Source organism: Cricetulus griseus (genome assembly GCF_003668045.3).
Source record: "Cricetulus griseus strain 17A/GY chromosome 1 unlocalized genomic scaffold, alternate assembly CriGri-PICRH-1.0 chr1_0, whole genome shotgun sequence".
Taxonomy (NCBI): domain Eukaryota; kingdom Metazoa; phylum Chordata; class Mammalia; order Rodentia; family Cricetidae; genus Cricetulus; species Cricetulus griseus.
In genome coordinates this window covers 23,319,818-23,340,177 of record NW_023276806.1, presented here as the reverse complement: position 1 = coordinate 23,340,177, position 20,360 = coordinate 23,319,818, and the positions used below count along the sequence as shown (strand labels likewise).

The following is a 20,360-nucleotide window of genomic DNA, read 5'->3' as shown; positions in this document are numbered from 1 at the left end:
AATAAAAGCAACACATATTTGTAGCATACAGAAGAACATCCCACATCAAGTTTACAGTTTGGATTTTTCTTAAATGTTTTTAAAGTTTCATGTTACTTTTCCTGTTGTAATTCCATTTCTTTAAACACACACACACACACACACACACTGGATTGAGATGATTCAACCTCACAGTTTTGAATCTGTATATCCTAATTACAGTTGGGGATGACAAGTCTAAAACTCTTAGTCTCAGGAACTAAATCTTGAAGTACATCCTCAATTACTGTTTATCCCTGAAAATTATGTGAAGATGATCATTCCATTGAGACTAAATCTTATCTTTTTACCGACAAGAACAGTTAGCAGTATATGTTCTTGTTTATTTCAGCATCCAGAGTAAGAGACCAATAAGGAACTTATTATATAGTTCAATTAGCAATAGATACTGCTCTCATTTATAAATGAAGATGTTTTGCTAGCTAATTCCTCTAATGTGCTGTTGCCGACTTTACCATGTACGTCAGGAAATCATCAGAGCTGGTATGCCTTCTACTTACAGGGCCTATTAGGTTCCCATCATGCATGCAGGGATGTAGTGATGCCACCAAGAGAGCTACACTCAGATCACAAAGGAAAACAATTTGTTAGAATTCAATAATCCTCCATGTGGCTTCTGTTCTTCTTAGCTCTTCTGCTGAAGAATCTGTATAATGAATGGCTACTTTGCAGGCTCTTTAGTAGCCAGGTCACGTGCATCTTATCAGTCCTGGAATTGTCCTCAGTCCTGTTTTTGCTACGTTTACATTGAGTCTGCTCACTAACCTCCAACACAAAATCCGTTCATACTGACAGAATTCGGGCAAATAGGAGGTTGAGTTCCCCTTTTTTCAATTAAAATATTATAAAAGAGAATCTTACACTCGAGTACCATATTTATATAATTTCCACTTGACTCTCCATCCTCCAGCTCCTTTTATGTCTCCTCCACTCCCTCTCCAATTCACGACCTCTTTCTTCCTCACTGCTGATGCATACATGTATATTATTGATGCACATACATGCATACACACAGTGTATATAAACACAATGTGTTGAATCCATTTAGTGTTGATCATATGTATATATGGTCAGGACTGGTCACTTGCTTCTGGCTAACCTGTCAGGAGGCTTATCTCTTATCATATTCTTTCCCTGTCTGTCTGTCTGTCTGTCTCTCCCTCTCTCTCTGTAGTCATGAATTGCTTGAAGTTCATCATCTAAGAGTGGCCTTTTGAGATTTCCTCCCTGAGTGCTAACTTGTCAACTGGTATTGTGATTGTTATAACCACATTGTTGAGATTTTGTGGGTGTAACTTTCCTGTCAAATATAGAAGATACTGGCTCTCAGACATCCTTGTCCCCTCGCATTTATAATTTTCTGCCCCTCTTCCATGATATTCTCTGATCCTTAGGCATAGATGTACTAAACAGATTTGGGTTCCCAATGGTTTATTATTGTCTACATTTATACTAGTTGTGGCAATTTTTCATAGCAACTTCCCAAAGAAACCTATGTGATATATGTCAAAGCAGATGCCGTGGTGATCCAAGCCATTAGCATCACCATAGCCTCTTGGATGCTTCCAATACCTGCCACAGTTTCGAGACTATGGCTTGGGTGATGCTGGTATTTCTAGATTTATTTTCCAATCTGTATGTCATGTCAGTGTCTGAAAGTTGTTACAGATTTTTATTTGTTTTCCTGTGGTCCATCTCTCAGTTTCTCTTTTTGATCTTTTGTAGCTTGCATGTCTCTGGCTTTGTGTCTAGTATTCCATCCTTTTTTTCCCTAGGTGATAGGCTCAATACTTGATTATAGATTCAACAGCAACTATCAGGTGGTATGATTAATCTAGAATCTGATGTTTCTGTACTCTGTAGGTTTGTACCATGAAGCAATTATAATCAAAATTCACAGTAAGACATTTAAAATCAAATTAACGCACTGGTCAGAGTCAAAGAAACAGAACCCACAAGTAAGCATAATATTAATTAGAAACTGTCTCTAGTTGGCAAGTAGGGGACATAAAAAAAATTCAGTTTCCTCATTTGTTAAGTGAGGATATCAGTAGAGGATTGTTATCACAAAGAAGTAAAAAACCAAAAATAAGACTGTGCTTTTTTTCTCTGTCCCCAAAACCTGTCACCAGGAGGGGTGATGAGGTAGCCTAGTCCAAAGTCTGTCTGATTACATGTACAGCAAGGGCCAGTGCCTCTGTTAAATTCTAAAGACAAATGTCAATGCTCCTTATCAAAGGAAGGGTAACTGCTTTGTTCCTTTCAGGTTTCGATGCCTGGTTCTTCCAGACCAGGCAAGGCAACCTGATTCACTCAGTCTACTAAGGAAGATTCATCTTCCTAAGGAACCTTCTACAGAAGCAACTCCTGTAAAGCTTGCAGAAATATCTGGACACCCAGTGGTCAAGTCAGGCATCCCATAAAGTTAACTCAAACAGTATATTTTTCCTACCTTGGTGTCATTAATTCTTCTCCGCATTCTGCTCCTCCTCTTTCTTCCTCTTCTTTCAACTCTTCCTCTTCTCTTTTTTCTTTTTAACTTTTTACAGTCCAATCCAGTTCCTCTCCCTTCTCTCCTCTTGCTCTCCCCACTACTCTCCCCACCTCCCATCTGCTCCACGGAGAGAGTAAGGCCTCCCCTAGGAAGTCTACTAAGTCTGTGCCATCATCTCATTGAGGCAGGACCAAGTCACCTCTCCACCCCCCCAAAAAAAAACCCCTGTGTCTAGGCTGAGCAAGGTATCTCTCTCCATGTAGAATGGGCTCCACTAAGTCAGTTTGTGCATTAGTGTTAGATTTTGTACCCACTGCCAGTGGCCTCATATATTGTCCCAGTCACACCACGGTCACCTATATTAGGGAGTCTAGTTCGGTCTTCTGCAGGTTTCCCATTTGTCAAACCAGAGTCAGTGATCTCTCACTAGCTCGGGTCAGCTAATTCTGTGGGTTTCCCCATCATGGTCTTGACTCCATTGTTCATATGATCGCTCCTCCCTTACTTTGATTGTACTCCAGGAGCTTGACCCAATGGTTAGTTGTAGATTTCTGCGTCTGCTTCCATCTGTTTTTGGGAGGGGGTTCTAGCTTCGATGGCCTCTTCTCTTCCTTTTCCTCCTCTTCTTCCTCACTCATCCTTGTCCTCTTCCTTTTTTCCTCATCCCCATTTGACTTTTATTTTTTCTCATATATTACATCCCAACAACAGTTTCCCCACCCTCCACTTCTCTCAGCCCCCTGCCACTTCCCCTCTCCCCAAGATCAAGTCCTCCTCCATTTATCTTAAAAAAAAAATAAAGAGTAGGCCTCCCAGGGATATTCACCAAACATGGCAAAACAAGTGGCAATAAGACCAGGCATAAACCCTCATATCACAGCTGAACATGGCAATACAGTAGGAAGAAAAGGGTTCCAAGCACAGGCAAAAGAGAGACACCCTCCCCCAACTCTGATATTTGGGAGTCCCACAAGAATTCCAAGTTACACAACCATAAGGTATATGCAGGGGACCTAGCTAAGACCCATACAGGTTCCATGTTTGTCCCTTCAGTTTCTGTCTGTGACCCCTATGAGACCTGCTTAGTTGATTCTGTGGCCCATGTTCTCAGGTATCCTTGTCCCATCTGGCTCCTCCTCTTCCTCTTTTGTAAGGTTCTCCTGACTCCGCCTAGTGTTTGGCTATGGGTCTCTGCATCTACTCCTACTGCCCTGTAGACGACGCCCCTCTGATGATGATTGGGCTAGGTCCCCGTCTACTAGTACAGCAGAATACCATTAGGAATCATTTTGGTAACTTTTTTTTTTCCAGTTGTGTTTGTTGGTTCTGTTTCTGCTGGGTGTCCTGCCTCTGTTTCCTGGCCAACTATGCTGTGTCTGATGTGGGCTCCCTCTTGTGATCTTGGCCATAACTTTGACCAGTCATAAGTTGTTCACTCTCAAGTTCTGCAGCACCATGTCCCAGCACATATTGCGGGCAGGAGAGATTGTGTGTAGGTTGAAGATTTTGTGGCTAGGTTGATGTCCGAGTCCCACTGCTATAAGTCTTGCCAACGATACTTTTAAGAGTCAGTGAAACTGTAGCAATGCAGCAGACCATGGACAGTGCTAAAGATGTGTGGAGAAAGTTAAGCATATGAGAATAATTACCTAATTTAATCTACAAAATCTAAAATGGCAGGTATTTTTCTTTCTATATTCTAGGCAAATGTCTTTTTAGTGAGTTAAATTTACATTTAGTTTTCTATGTTTCTGTTTATTGACAGAGACTCTCAATATGAAGCTCAGGCTGGCATTGTACTTTCATCCTTATGTATCAGCATCATGAATACTAGAATTATTGGTGTGCACACCAGTCCAGGCTTCTTTTTCTATATTCTTAGAGATACTACAAAGAATACAGAAAAACCTTAACTTAGATTCAGTCTTCCATCTGAGTTGAATTCTTCATTATATTTGGCAATAATTTAATAAGAAAATGTTATCTATCAGATAACATTATGGGATAAGATAATGTTATGGGATAAGACAATAGTGTTATAGACCTTCCCTAAGTAGTTAGATGCAAGAAACACAGGGTAGTGCAGGCTGCAGCCATACTAATTGGGTTAACATCTCAATTTTACTTCTTATCCCTATGCAAACAGTCTGTTTGCAGTTTCCTCATTCTGTGCTGCAGTTTCCTCATTCATAAACTCAGAGTTATAATAAGCAGATACATTAATTATGAGGTCCTCCTTAACTTCCCATTGATTCAATTATTTCAGACTCTCATAACTGCAAACAGCATGTCCACTTGATTCTTTTACCAGAAATTGGGTGTGAGGGTATCTCTATATTTAAATGTGAGCTCATACCAAGAGTGGTGGTACATGTCTATAATCCTGACACTCAGGAGGCTGAGGCAGAAGTATCATGAGTTCAAAGCTGGACAGTGCTGTATAGCAAATTCTAGAACAAGGGGACTAGTCAAAGATCTGATCTTTGAAAAACAAACAATAAGCAGGGAATGGTGGCACTGGCCTGTATTCCAAGCACTAGAGAGGTAGAGGCCATAGGAGGACCAAGAGTTTAAGCTCAGCTATGTAGCAAGTTAGAGATAACCCTGTGTCAAAAACAACAACAAATTACAAAAAATAAGACAACAAAATGCAAGCTCATAAGAACTGTGATTTGACATCAGTATACTCGCTCCCTCTCTCCCTCTCTCTCTCTCTCTCTCTCTCTCTCTCTCTCTCTCTCTCTTTGTGTGTATGTGTGTGTGTGTGAGAGAGAGAGAGAGAGAGAGAGAGAGAGAGAGAGAGAGAGAGAGAGAGAGAGAGAGAGAGAATATCTCCCCTGAGATAGTCACTGACTGCTGAGCATGGAAGAATGACAACAAACATCCTGATATAATTTACAGTTTTGTGGAAGAAATATTAACACAATGTCTAAACATCAATATATATCTACAGGCTGGTACAGTCTCAATAAATTTATATTCTGATGAAGGAAAATATTTGAGACTTGAATGTATTAGTGCATGAGTCACATCAGCACATGCTATGGCAATGCTATGAAAGCAGGGTAAACTCAATAGGGTTTTACTTATGCCAGTGTGTGCTGTTGAGCATGCTATGACGAATGTGCCATTGTTCCTTGTAAGTAGGCGTCGATGAGATTTTTAAAGAGCATTCACAGCATTTGTCACTTTCTGAAACCCCCTTGGTTATTGTTTTGACTATTTCCCTAGTAGCATGCAAGCACCAGGAAAGGCCACCAGCACCAGCTAAATGCTAAATGCAATCTCAGGCTACCTTGATTATGGGAACTTAAGACTTTTTTTTTTAAATTAAAGACTTCATTTAATAAATTAAAACTAGATTAAATTAAAATATAGTACCTTATTTATCCATGTCTGAAGGAATGTTCTAGCTAAATCCACTTAAGAAAAAAAATGATGGCAAATTGATTTCTATCTTCATTTCAGGAGGTAGACTAAACATAAAAGGAAAAATATAGTGTGGGATATCTACAAGTCAAATAGGTGAGCATTTAAGTAGAAAATATAAGTGTGAAAGAATTTACTCAGAAATCACATAAAATATCAAAAGTTTTTGCAAGGAAGTTGTAGCTACTAAGACTTGATAAAATTCAAATGTCCTTTAAGTGTACAATTTGACTCTCATAGCAATCTGAGACTACTTCAAGCAGGTTTCAGATGGAAACAAAAACACTGGTGTGGTGGTGGTGGTGGTGGTGTGTGTTTAATCCATCTCTGTTTTGGTAATTCCTATCATGTGGAATTTAGCATGACTGCCTGAGAGAGATTTTGAAATGGTTGTCAGAAATACTTATAATGGTGGCATCCTCTTAGTGGAATTTCAGCAGACATAAGGTTGGAATATGAAGGGAAGAACACACCAGAAGGTTAGCGGTTTGGAATGGACTCACCCAGTGAGGTCTCATTACTGTATTTGGATCACATTGACACTTTTTGTGCCAAGTCTAAACCAACTCCCTTATCTTTCATGTGTTTATACTATTCTGACATTGTAAAGAACCCCAATCACAAACAAACTGATGATATCATGATATAACATCAGAAGTAAGTAGGTTCTTACTATTTGGAGTACCTATCTTTGGAGGCATTTAATGGCTTTGTTCAACAACTTGACAAGTTCCAAGGTTTACTTTCTTGCAGTGTAAACTAAGCATACACTGCTTAGATGCCGGTGAACACATATAATGAGGGCCTGTGCATAAACTTCTAACCTAGCCTAGCACGTAATAGGCTTTCAGGAAACTTCACACCCCAAGTGCTTCACTCTTCCAGAGCAATAGAATTGTGCTGCAGGCTTCTTTAGCAATGTGGCCAGTATGGCAGTAATGAACCAGATTGCTTAGATAATTGGCGTTCTTGCCTCCAATCGCAAGATTGATGGGTTCAATATAAGTCTATGCAGTTATCCATTCTTGTAATAGAGAGTTCTCATCAAGGAAATGGATTAATTGGCTTACTGATGTTTTACTGGGAGCCAGATTTGAATAAGTGGACTCGGCAGAACTGAGAAAAGAAAATTAAACACTAATAATGAGAGGGGTGTGCTTGTTTAGGCTGAAATCTCAGCCACAGGGTCAAATCCAGAATCTTGGCTTGCTGTTTGTCAGTGGAAATGGACATTTAGGTCTAACAGATCAAAATCCCCCCCCCCTCTCTCTCTCTCTCTCCCTCTCCCTAGCCTCGCCCTCGCCCTCTCTCTCTCTCTCTCTCTCTCTCTCTCTCTCTCTCTCTCACACACACACACACACACACAGAGAGAGAGAGAGACAGAGACAGAGACAGAGACAGAGACAGAGACAGAGACAGAGACTGGGTGCTAACTGGTTTGCTCTCCTATCTATTATCTCTTCTAAATTTTCATGGGGAATCTTAAACCTCCTTTTAAGAAATTGTGTCTGAATAGGACCTTACTGTACTATTGTTTCCACAAACAACTAATAATTCATATGTGGGAAAACCTCAACTAGAATTAGCATTTTTTTTTGTTTTCCCATTTCCCCAGGCATTGGTCACTTTGGTTTACTTGTTGGTTTGGGTCACATGCATCCATTTTAAGGGCTTGGCATTTGCTTTTCATTTCTTGTCTGGAAATCTTTTTCCCATCTATATGTATACATGGATTTCTCTTTCAAAGTTTTTGGTTGTATAAAAACCGTTTCTCAAGAATTACTCCCCTCACTATTTCAAAACAATACCCACCCCAAATTTTCTTACATGCTATTCTATGCAAGGGGGTGACTTTTTCTCACCCTGGTCCTAAATGCTAAGTTCTCATCAGATATATCACATGAAACAATATTTCCTTGTTTTTGTTTATCACCCTCTGTGCTGGATAGTTTTATGTCAACTTGATAGAAGCTAAAGTCATTCGTGAGGAGGGAACCTTAGTAAATAAAATGTCTCCTTAAAATCTGGTTGCAGGCAGATCTGTATGGTATTTCCTTAATTAGTGATTGATGGAGGAGGTCCCAGCCAATTGTGAGTGGTGCCATCCCTGGGCATGTGTTCAGGTTATATAAGAAAGCAGACAGAAAAAGCCACGGAGAGCAAACCAGTTAGCAGCATCCCTCCATGGCCTCTGCATCAGCTCCACCTCCAGGTTCCTACCACGCATGAGGTCCTGCCCTCACTGCCTTTGATGATAAACTGTTATTTGGAACTGTGAGAGAATTAAAGTCTTTCCTCCCAAACTTGCCTTTTGGTCATGGTATTTCATCACAGAAATGGAAACCCTAAGATACCCTCCCATTAGGCTGACATTTTGGACTGTTTTTCATTTCAAGTGTGTTTGGGACCTAATAATTACTCAATAATATTTCTTGAACAAGTCAGTAAATGGACCATTTCACTAAAATTTGGGTGGCTCAAGTAAGAGCAAATTTATATAAAAGAATCCTAAATTTTAGCCTTCATTGGAACCATCTATTTTCAATTTGTATAATTTTTTAAGGGCACAGTAAGTCAATCATAATATTTCCTATCTCACATCCAAATGTGCCACAAAGAAGGCATTGCTGCATAAAAAGAAGATAGGTAAAAATTATACAGGTTCTGGGCTATGGTATTTGACAGTATTCCTTTCATTTTAATATAAAAGTCCATGTTTCTAATATGAAGTCAGACCTTGTAGAAACCTTTATATAAATTTAAGCAGGCACCATACTACAGTATTGATAGACAAGTACATATTTAGTCTTTAATAGATTATAGTAAATACACATTTCTGTCTTTTCAATGTATTAAACATTACTGAAATAAAAAGCCAATTGATAAAATTTTTCCAATAGTCAAACTTTTCCAATAATTTGAATGCTCTGATGATGCCTACCTCTCTCTGAAAGGATAAAAGCACTGTGTTTCATGACATCTACTTTCTAACCCTCTGTTATCAATACTGATTGCTTCAATTACCATTAGTGATTTCTCTTATGTTCTGAAATTACATCTCCTTTAAATGACACCACCAGACCCAGTCAGCTCCATAGGATTTAATTGGTAGAAAGAAGCCAGGGGAAAAAAGAGAACTGCAGTTTAGAAAGTTCATGAGAAATTAGAAATTTGAGTCTTATCAAAGGGAAAGGATATAATGTGTTTTAGTGGCCATTTAGTCACCATAGGCAGTAATGTAACTCTCAGTATGATGCTAGAACTGCTGGCATCTGGAGCAAGTATGTCAAAGATAATGAAGTACCTGTGTAGAATTAGACACTGTTTCAACCCTGACAAATTACTTAACAATGTGTTAATGATCTGTGGACAAGTACTGAAAGAACATGGATACTATCTCTCGCTGTTACTCCCATGAATGTCCTTGTTACCTATGTTATTCAATTAATTTCAATATAGCAAGCAATGAAATCACCACCCACAGAGCCAATAGGTAATCAAAATCATATTGTTGCTTGTCCTCTGATCCATGGCTGCATTCCAGGCAGCAATGCCATTTGACACAATGACGAGAAGAGCTGAGCCACTATAGATCTCACATTGGGCAGTGATTGCATGTGTCACTCAGCTGCTCTATACCTTCTCTGGTGGGAGGAAAAGTAGGAAGTGGATTAAACTATACACTGAGGGGCTCTTTCTGGGGAGGGTGTTTCCAAAAGGTAAGGCAAAAATAAATATTTAAATAAACAGTGTAAGGTAAATTTCACTTGGGAATGACATCAGGACCTCTTTCTCAAGGATAAGGTTTCCTGTTGATAAGGATAATGAGATGCAGGGTGGCCAGGAAAAAGTGGTAGCTCCATGAAGAGTCATTACTCTTCAAACAATTCTTAACAACACATTTTTTTAAAGTACTTATCTTACATTTATGGGAAACTGGTATCGCAAGACATTGAAATAAGTTTAAAAACATTAATATAATGAGAGATATGTATATTCTTATGTATATTTCTGTAAAATAGTGCTTTTGATATATTTTACCACTAGCTATAGAGATAATTCACTGTGTCCATTGAAGAAATCTGAAACATTTGTATTTATATTATAGGACATTTGGTTTGTTGGGGGTTGAAGGCTGATTTTACTTGTGAAATAAATGCTACAGTATATTTTCTGCTGTATAGTTTTGAGTCAACTTGACACAAAAGCTAGAATCATTTGAGAGATGGGAACCCCAATTGAGAAAATGCCTCCATAAGACTGGGCTGCAGGCAAGTCTATACGGCATTTCCTTGTGATCAGTGTGGAAGGTTTCAATCCATTTTAGGAGGAGCCATGCCAAGGCTTGTTCCTGGGTTCTATAAGAAAGCAGGCTGAGCCATCCAGGAGGGGTCAGGCCAGTAAGCGGCAGTCCTACATGGCCCTGTAACAGCTCCTGTTCCCAGGTTCCTGCACTGTTTGAGCTCCTTTCCTGACTTACTTTGATGATGAACAATGATGTAGAAAGGTAATCCTAATAAAACCTTTCCTCCCCAACTTGACTTGGTGATTTTTTTGGTTGTTGTTATTTGTTTTTTTCACATAGCAATAGAAACCCTAAGACATGTTTAGTCAAAGCAACACTTGGGGTCTATTCAGACACTTTCCTCATCCTTTTTCCCCTAAAGTGAACTGCAGGGCAGCAAAAATGAACTGTCATCTTCCTGACCCTTAGTGCTTCTCTTTTCCCCAGGGAAGTAGAGAAATGGTTAGTGAATCATGGGAACTAACAAAATAGGTTATCCTGTGTATGGGTAAGAGGAGAATACATAGATAGTGCTAGCTATTCTAGAAACTCCGAGACACATGAATCATTTAATGTCGACAGCCACACAGAGAGAGCAATTGCTGTGGCCTATCTGTGAGTAGCAGTTACTAGCAATTACAGATGAGTTTTTGCTTGACTTTGTTAAACCATACCTACACTATTTCAAGATTATTGTAAACCATCTCACACACAAGGATTAATAGCCACGAGAAATTTCTTTCCTAATGGCCATTTTAATGATGCACAACTCACAGACATATTTTCTAATTTGTTTTTTATGGTTAATAAAACATTTGGGGAAATCACTATACAGTCTCTCTGGTTTGCATTCAGCTATCTCTCATACATGTTGCATTGAGGATATAACTTGTGAAAAGATGTGTGAAAAATAAGTATGGTATTTTTTCATAGCTAGCAAAGTGGACAAAAACCTACAAATATCTAGATTTTTAAATATCTGCTATTATGAGGTGACTGAGGGTGTTTGTACTCCATAAACAATTCTTGATAGATATGCCATGAAAGTCCTATAGTTAAATTTAAAGGTTTTTGTTAATAGACATAATGCCTTTCTTTTATGTCCTTGTTGTAGGAAAGTCAAGGGTTCACATGAATGCTGTCAAAAGTAATCAGTTACCAAGCTGATTTTTTGGCTCAAATTTAATCTCTCAAGAGCTCTGCCTTCTTCCAACGTCTTTACTTTGATTCTTTTCTCCCAGATGAGTTATGTATATTTCCTTAATAAATATCAATGTTTTCAAACCTCATTTATGATTTATCTACTACTCCCTACAAATTCCACCTGATTTCTGTTGTGCTAATTATGACACTGCCTTCCACATTGAGTTACTTAAAATATTATATAGATGTCTAGACATTTTTCTTCATGTGTTTCAACCCCTGCTTGGACATTGGCTGTCACTCTGTCGAGAAGTTCAGCACCAAAAGAGACTTTGTCATTGAGTATTTGCTGTTGCGGGACTAAGAGAGTTCCATTTTTCCCATTATTCAGAATTACCCTATTTAATTGAATGCATGTTATTATAGCCAGGAATTGGATGCATGTGCTTTACTATAAAATCCTGTAACTATTAGGGAAAACCACTACCTCCTATCAGAAATGGCTACATGTATTAGACTGTCAGACTATTTCAGATAGATAATAAGCTGATAGGAAAAATACAAACTTGTTTCCCACATAACTAACTCCCAAAAGTGGTCTTATGACCTCCCCACATGCATTGTGACATCCACTTGCCCATACTTACACACATCATGCACTCATGTGTTTGGACAATAATAAAAGAAACATTTTAAAGAAGTTAACAGTACCTAAGTTAACATTGTAAACACATTTCCCAGTTTAACAAAGACCTTTAATGTATGTAGAGATCCTATTTTGGTTCCTTGACTTCACTGGTTATATTAGTGCATTTTTCATACATCTTAAGACTTTGTCGATAGATACGTTTCTATATTATCAAAACATAAATAACAAAATACATATATCAATAGTATTCTGCCTTGGGGAAAACTGAGATGTGAAGCAGCTAAGAGTCATGAAATACCAGTGATACAGAGAGACAAATGGGGGAAAAGGAGAGGGCATTATTTCAGGACAGCAGATGAAGGTCAATACAGGAGAAGGAGGGCAGAGGAAAAATAGTACCAACAATATTTGAACAAGCTATAAGGAATTATTTTTTATTTACCTAAAGTTATGTATAATACATGTAAGTATATGTATATACATGTACATAGTTTAAATGTTATGACACCAATGGCTGAAAAATGTATCCATCCAATAGCCATGTATCATCTAACAAAAACCACAGTACCAGGCATCAGAAACCCCTTTTTGAGATGTTTGTTACAGAAGTCCAAGTGACTACCATAAAAATATAGGCCATCACCGTTGCTCTTGGTTGCCTACCAGTGATGACTGAAGTCCAAGTCTGGTTTATTGAAACTATATACTATGGATAACAGTTGGGCTATCTAGCAATAGATTCTTTAAAACTGTCTTTTCATCAGGGAGATGGCTTAGTAGATAAAGCACTTATTACACAAGTGTGAGGACCGAGCTTAGATCCCCAGGTCCAGTAAGAAACACTGGTGGATGTGGTAGCTACCTGTAATCCCAGCACTAGAGAAACTGAGATGGGATCCCTAACCCCCAGGGCAAACTGGCTAGTTAGTATAGCCAAATCTAAGCTCCAGATTCAAGGAGATGCTCTGCCTCAGGAAATAAAATGAGGGCAATGTAGAAAGACACCTAATGTCAACCTTTGGCCTGAATACATGTGTACACATGTGCACACATGTACCTACACACATGTGCACATACATATATACGCACACAATAACATGCATATGCTAGAGTTTAAAAATTGTAGATACTATGACCAATTAATCTATTGAAACACAATTAAAGATACCAATAATTGAGAACAAGTTGTTAAATTGAACACTTGCCTTCTGCAGCCATCAAGGAGTAGATATAGGCTGAGCATTTGCCAGTGGGAAGGCAGCTATTTCTCACAGTGAGCTTCCAAATACATATGATAGAAATACACACACACACACACACACACACAGAGAGAGAGAGAGAGAGAGAGAGAGAGAGAGAGAGAGAGAGAGAGAGAGAGAGAGAGAGAGAGAGGCCAAGGAAGATGGGCTTCAATTTAAATACAGGCAATACTAATGTATACCAAATAAAAGGGAACCAATTATGGGAGAACCACATACTATATGTGAAGTGCTAAGTTTCCAGTGCTTAGAATGACCAAACAAAGAGTTGAGAAGAGTGAGTTCACAAGTCCAAGCCCAAAGCCTGACCCCTAAGTAGGAAATTGTATGCACAAGTCAGCCACCTAAGTCTTTATAGCAAGGCTTTTGCAAAGTGCCTCCACACTTTTATTCCAGGCATTTGATGTGAAGAAAAGATCAGAGTCTATAGCAGAACCAGAAACAACAGCATTTCTCTCCCTTTCTCTCTCCTTTCAGGCCATGCCCAAACACCTACCACTCATATACCTACACACTTGAGCCCAAGGTCCACAGGCCTCGATGGATTGTAGGCTAGATGTCACAGTAACCTCATTGCAGATGTGAACAATAGCCTTACATGCAGAAGTCCTACTGACAGTACATGGAAATTCACTTTACCTATTTGATAAAATTCCTTAAAGAGTCTTTCCAATATAGAACTTTTTAATATTCACACCAAACACAATGAGCAATCAGTGTAGTCAAAGATATTTTCTGGAAGTTATTCCTAAAGTGTCTGTTGCTTTTCCAGTTATTAACTAGCCTATATTAATGCTGTATAACGGAGGATCTATTTTTCTTGTTTATTAGGATTTTGTGTAACCATTTTGTTAAAGACTTTCCACTGATGGGGATTAATGGTGTGGCAAATTATTGCAAGGATGTATTACTGCTTTAATTTTGCTTTAAACACAGCACTATTTGCTGCATACTTTATCTTGGATCTCAAAGTCCTTTCAAATTCAAGCCAGCTTTCAGTTTTGCTTTCATTTTCTTGGTCTTTATTATTTTAATTTAGTTTTTACATCATTGAAGTAATCTTCACTGTTGCTATTTGCTATTTCAATTGTTGAGAATTTTTTCAAGCATTCTGCTAAGTAAGCTGCAGTTTATATCCTGTTGTAGGTTTAATCATTAAGTCTTACCCTTTGTCTATCCACCTTTCAAATTAATTCCCATTGTAAGAAACTAAAACATGATTTACTATTTAAAATCTTCTGTAATTTGTAGAAATACATGGATTTTTATTTTTTCATTTTCATACATGTATACAATGAAATATGATCACATACTCTCCCCACTCTCCTCCTCCAGCTCTACCCTTATCTCCCTAGCAAATTCTACCCCTAACTTCATATTGTATTTTTTGTAGCCCACTAATTCCAATTAGAGCTGCTAATATGTAAAGGGGCATGGGAATCCACTGGAGGCTGGGGAAGTCATCTAGAAATAGCACCAACCCAGAAGAAATACAGGTATTAGACAGCTGTGATGCTTTATCTTCCTTGTGAACATGACTGGGTGATGAAATATTTACAGAAACTTGGAGTTATGTTTTTAGATGTGATTGCAAGTGTATTTCTAGGAAGAATTAATTGAGGGGGAAATATCTATTGTGATCAGGTTCACTATCTCATGAGTTGGGGTTCAGAACTGAACAAGGATGCAGAAGAGAGAACGGTGATGGGGTACAGGTGTTCTCCTTTCTCTCCTCTCAGAGCACTGGGAGGTGACTGAATTGCATGCTCCTGACACCTCAGGGCCACCCACTGCCACAGCCATCTTCAAATTGTGAGACAAAACCAATGTCTTCACCAAAGATGCTTCTTGTTGGCTATTTCATCACAATGAAAATGAAATTATCCAGTAACTATTAAAGTCCAAAAGCTGTTTACAATGAAAATCTCTGTTCATAAGTTAAAAATAAATTGTTTAATTCTCATAGCAAAAATTCTCATAGTCATAAAATATAAAACTATTATTTAAGAACTTCTCTTGCAAAGTCCATTCCTACACTAGTGATAAGTACTGATCTACTACAAGAGGCCCCATTTATTTCCAAGGCCTTCTCACTGACACCCACATTTATGGGGTCTGGATCAGTTCCATGTTGGTTTCCCAGCTATCAGTCTGTGGGCCAAGGGCTCCCTCTAGTTCAGGTCAGCTGTTTCTATGAGTTTCACTAGCGTGGTTCTGGACCCCTTTGCTCATCACTCCTCCTTCTCTGCAACTGGATTCAAGTTCAGTTCAGTGTTTAGCTGTGGTTATTTGCTTCTACTTCCATCAGCTGCTGGATGAAGGCTCTAGGATGGTATATAAGTTAGTCATCAATCTTGTTATCAGGGGAGGTCATTTAAGGTAGCCTCTCCACTATTGCTTAGATGGTTAGTTTGTATCATCCTTGTAGATCTCTGGACATTTCCCTAGTGCCAGATTTCACTTTAAACCTATATTGGCTCCCTCTTTGATGGTATCTCTTATTTTGCTCTCCTCTATTCTTCCCCCTCCACAACCTTCCTGCTCCCTCATGTCCTCCTGACCCCTCCCCTTCTCCCCTTCTCATTCTCCTAGCTCCCTCTCCCCTCCCCCCATGATCCCAATTTGCTCAGGAGATCTTGTCCCTTTCCCTTCTCTGAGAGATCATGTATGTCTCTCTTAGAGTCCTCCTTGTTGCCTAGCTTCTCTAGTGGTGTGGACTGTAGACTGGTAATCCTTTACTCTATGTCTAAAATCCATATATGAGTGAGTACATACCATTTTTGTCTTTTTATGGCTGGGTTACCTGGCTCAGAATGGTTTCTTCTAGTTCCATCCATTTGTCTGCAAATTTCAATATTCCATTGTTTTTCTTTTCACTGAGTAGTACTCCATTTGTAAATGTTTCACATAGAGGGAGGCTCCCTCAGCCTAGACACATGGAGGAGGGCCTAGTCCCCATCCCAAAGGATATGACAGACTCTAAAGATGCCCCCATGGAAGGCCTCACCCTCCCTGGGGAGCAGAAAGGGCATGGGGTAGGTAGAGTGTTAGTGGGGGCAGGGGAGGAGGGGAGGGAAAGGGAAAGGGGATTGACATGTAAAACAATCTTGTTTCTAATTTAAATAAAAAAATTTAAAAATACAATTTTAATAAACCAAGTTAAACAAAAAGAGAGGCTGAACATGTATAGTATGCTAATTTAATAAAATAGTGTCTCACTGCTTTCCTGTTAAAAAAAGGAACTTCTCTTGCTCCCCCTTTTTTTTTTGCCTCCACATAGTTGACTCCAAGATAAGGACACATGTGGTTTATGAAGAGCAGATAATTCCTTTTGACTATATTATTCTAAAATCGTAATTGGCTTCTTTCCCCCTCACTTATTATGGCACAACATACTGAATATAATTCCATGTAAGACTCTAAAGTCAATCATGTCTGCTGATGGAAGATTAAGAAGAATAGAATAAATCAACAAACTGACTAAGGCCAGGTCATGTTGGAAGTGAAAAGTAGGTGCTTTTTTTTTTTTTAAATAAATGATCCATTGGTAGAATGTAAGCCTCAAATGTCAACAGTGTGTGCTTCAAAATCTTTGGGGAAAAAAGTTTAAGGAAAGTTTGAAGATATCTGTGTATATATATGATGGATTAGAATTTGAGTCAACACTACAGTTATATAAATATTTAAGAAACAATAAAATATTTTAGTAACATGATAATATAAAATGTTTGCTTCTCAATTTAGACACATACTTAAAGACACAGCTAAGATAACTTGGAATAGATAGCATCAACATGGGGTTATCTGGCATAGCTTCATGAAGGAGCTATGGCTCAGATTTGTTTATACAAAATTGATAAGTAGAGAAATAATTTATGTGACCTGTAAATCATAAGAAACGTTTCCCACAACGGTCACCACATCGTGTTTATATTTACAGTTTGTTAACCACACATTTACAAGAGGAAATTTGATTGCTTGAAAATTATAGCTTAAGCTATCCATAGTCATTAAAATACATTTACAGATCTGCCATCTCGTAGTATAGTCACAGCCACATGCTCAGTCACAGCAGTATGATCACAGATTGCTATCTGTCTAGTCAAGAATGACACAATTTTCTAGAAACACTCTGGCAAAGGAATAGCTTACAAATAGCCTGTAAAAGTCACTTCACAAATTCCATGCAACAGTGACCAAGTTGAACCCTACAAAGTTAACAATAAGCTAGTATCACAGAGTGAATAGTCACCTTGACACCATGATAGCAAACACTTGGAATCAGTGTAGAATTAGAGATACCAAGAACATGCAAAAAAAAAAAAAAGTTTCCTGTGTCTGTCAGTCTTTCTGTTGCTGCCCTATAGTGTCTTCCCTAAGGACAGTCATCAGAATACTCTAAGGTGCTATTTAGCAGGCACATGCAGTTCTCATGGGGAAACATCACTCTGATAGTTGGTGATTATCTTAGTAAGTAACTACCACTGAAGAAGGTTAAACCAGAGTTCACCAGAGACTGAAAATTAGACAATAGCATTTCAGAACCTTGAGATCCAGAGAGAACCAAATGACTATGCTACAGGTAATGTAAAGCTGCTTTGATGGCCTTACCTGAGATGCAGATCATATCCTCTGATGGAGGACCTTGTATAGAGGACACATAGCAAAATGCATTCATCAGCATGTGTGACCATCACTACCTACAGTGCACCAGGATGCAGGTGAGACACGCTTCTGATTAAAGGCCTTAGACTGAAAAGCTGTGCTTCCTTAACTTGATTACATGTTCTGTGTTTATCTTAAATATGTGCATAATACGTTCTCTTGGAACTTCAGAGACAGCGTGGCACTCACAAGCTCCTGATAAAGATTTTGATATTCCTGGTGAATGGAGAAAAGTGCTTTATTGACTACCATTTCATTCTTTGGGAACTACAAATGGTCACTATTTTTGTAACGCTAATATCTGATTAATTTCTGTGATAATCTGTTAAGGGATAAAATAACCAGAATTTATAGTATCATATCTTTCTATATGAATTGCTTATTAGAAATACAATTAAAGATAAATTTTGACATATTCACTGCCACATCATTGTTACATTCAACTTTCCCCAGTGCCTTCACAAGAATAATTCATTTTCTGAAGCAAAATGTACACATCTTCTGTTACAGAGCAGTGGCTCTTCTAAACTTGATCATGGGAACACAGTGTGCATGCTTTATTTACTGAGATAATATCATTCCCTTCTAAAAACTTTCTCTTATTGCCTTCTCACTATCATCTATTGCTATCATCTATCTAGAGTGTCCTGAAATTTGGGGTTTCAACAGAAACAACGAAGGATGGAGACTCAACAGGGAGAGAAAATGGATCACACAAGAGAAACAAGTTCAAACAATGTAAATTGATTTGTTATTGGGCAGACTTTCTGAATGATTGCCAAAATGCTTTAATCCAGCATTTACCGGTCTGTTTGCATGTACCAAATAATATCTTATCTAGATTCTTATGCAAAGAAATGAAGATAAATAGTTTCATTGCCCTTTTGCCATCTTTTCTCCAATATTGAATAGGTTCTCTGGACATCAGCAGGACTAATGGGATTCAATTTCACCTGAAAATGGCTTGGGAGGGGTCAGATTTCTGTAAATAATTGGTTCAAAAATCTTATGAAGATGTGTTTAAGATAACAGACAAACTTGAAGCAACAGATGGTTTTGTCTGACATCATGTTACTAGCTGTGGGAGGCCATAGTTTTCAAAACAGCAATGTATTCATGTTTGTATACATGCGCACATAAAGAACCAGCTGCAGATATATAATGAAAGGGAAAAACTTACCATGAATTCTTCAAAGATTTTCAGAAGTTCTTCATGACCATGCTGCTCAGCAATATGCAGCAGGTCTGAACCATCCGTATTCTTTGTTCCGGCTGCCCAGGTTGCCCCTGAGCACTGTAGAAGGTGAAGAGCCAGATGCTTTAAGCCAAACTTTGCTGCACAGTGGAGGAGTGTTGGGAGCTCTCTGGTGTGAGTATCTGGAGACACATGAAATACCAATATTGAGTATTTTATTATATCTGCACTGCAATGAAATAGTCAAAGGTAATCTATTCTTGTAAATCACACTCAGAAAAGCTGAGCAGAACGTCAGTAAATGTAAGAAAACACCAGTAGCTATTGCAATGGAGAGCCTCCTTCCTGTTCTCTTAAAAATAAACACAAATGACTATTGTCACCAGCTTTTATACACCAATCTTAATTGTGGAGCTGGCTTGAAATTAATTACTATGAGAATTTCACTTTTCACAATTCAAAAAATGTACTTGGCCCTTCCTGTATGATATGCAATGGGTCCAAGTTTGACAAAAATTTCATAAGGTGAGATTTTTATGGGCAAACACTGATATTATTTAAGGTCTATACCAATTTCCAATAAAAATAATGCATTCTCTTGAAAACATGTAATATATAAATTCTTACTTATTTGCAATGACTTGCATTATAGTCAGTTTTCTACAGTGATTAAAATAGGTCAAAGTTAATCAATACAGAGATCAACCTGGTAATTTCAAATTCTCATGTGCCTTGATTACCTCATGCTTTGCTACATTAGAAAATATATTACTAACAGTACCATCTCTTTCTAACCCATGCCCTATCATAGTTCCTGAATCCTGCCAGTCTGGCAAGCTACGTCCTTATTAACTCAGTTTCAGTATTTTACTAAATAAATATTTATTAATTATAGGGATGTACACATCCTTTAACATCAACAATTTATCCTGGTGTCCTCAAGTTAATAAATAATATCAAAAACAATAAATAACTTCCTTAGGAATCTATTTCTACACAGCAGAAGGAGTGGCCATCATAGTAGTGGCTCCTCTCTGTATCTTGAACATGTATGCAGTGTCAATGAATTCAAGCTGATTAGGTGGTGTGCCCATGACTCTATATTGCTATTATGGGCCTTTCTTTGATTTTTGTTGTCCTACTTGGTTTTATGTCAACTTGACACAAGCTAGAGTCATTAGAGGAGAGGGAGCCTCAATTCA

At 38.3% G+C, this 20,360-nt stretch overlaps 1 protein-coding gene across 8 annotated transcripts in view; it reads right to left on the bottom strand.

Annotated features, from left to right (window-relative positions):
- Positions 1-20,360, bottom strand: part of Bank1 (B cell scaffold protein with ankyrin repeats 1) — a 286,273-nt gene that overhangs the window by 131,185 nt on the left and 134,728 nt on the right. For all 8 annotated transcript variants that reach the window (XR_003481292.2, XM_027395774.2, XM_027395775.2 and 5 more), the window contains one exon: positions 19,144-19,340. Coding sequence is in view for 7 of the 8 variants with exons in the window: in XM_027395774.2 (XP_027251575.1) it covers positions 19,144-19,340 (197 nt within the window). In the remaining variant the exon portion in view is untranslated. The remainder of the gene's footprint in view (positions 1-19,143; positions 19,341-20,360) is intronic.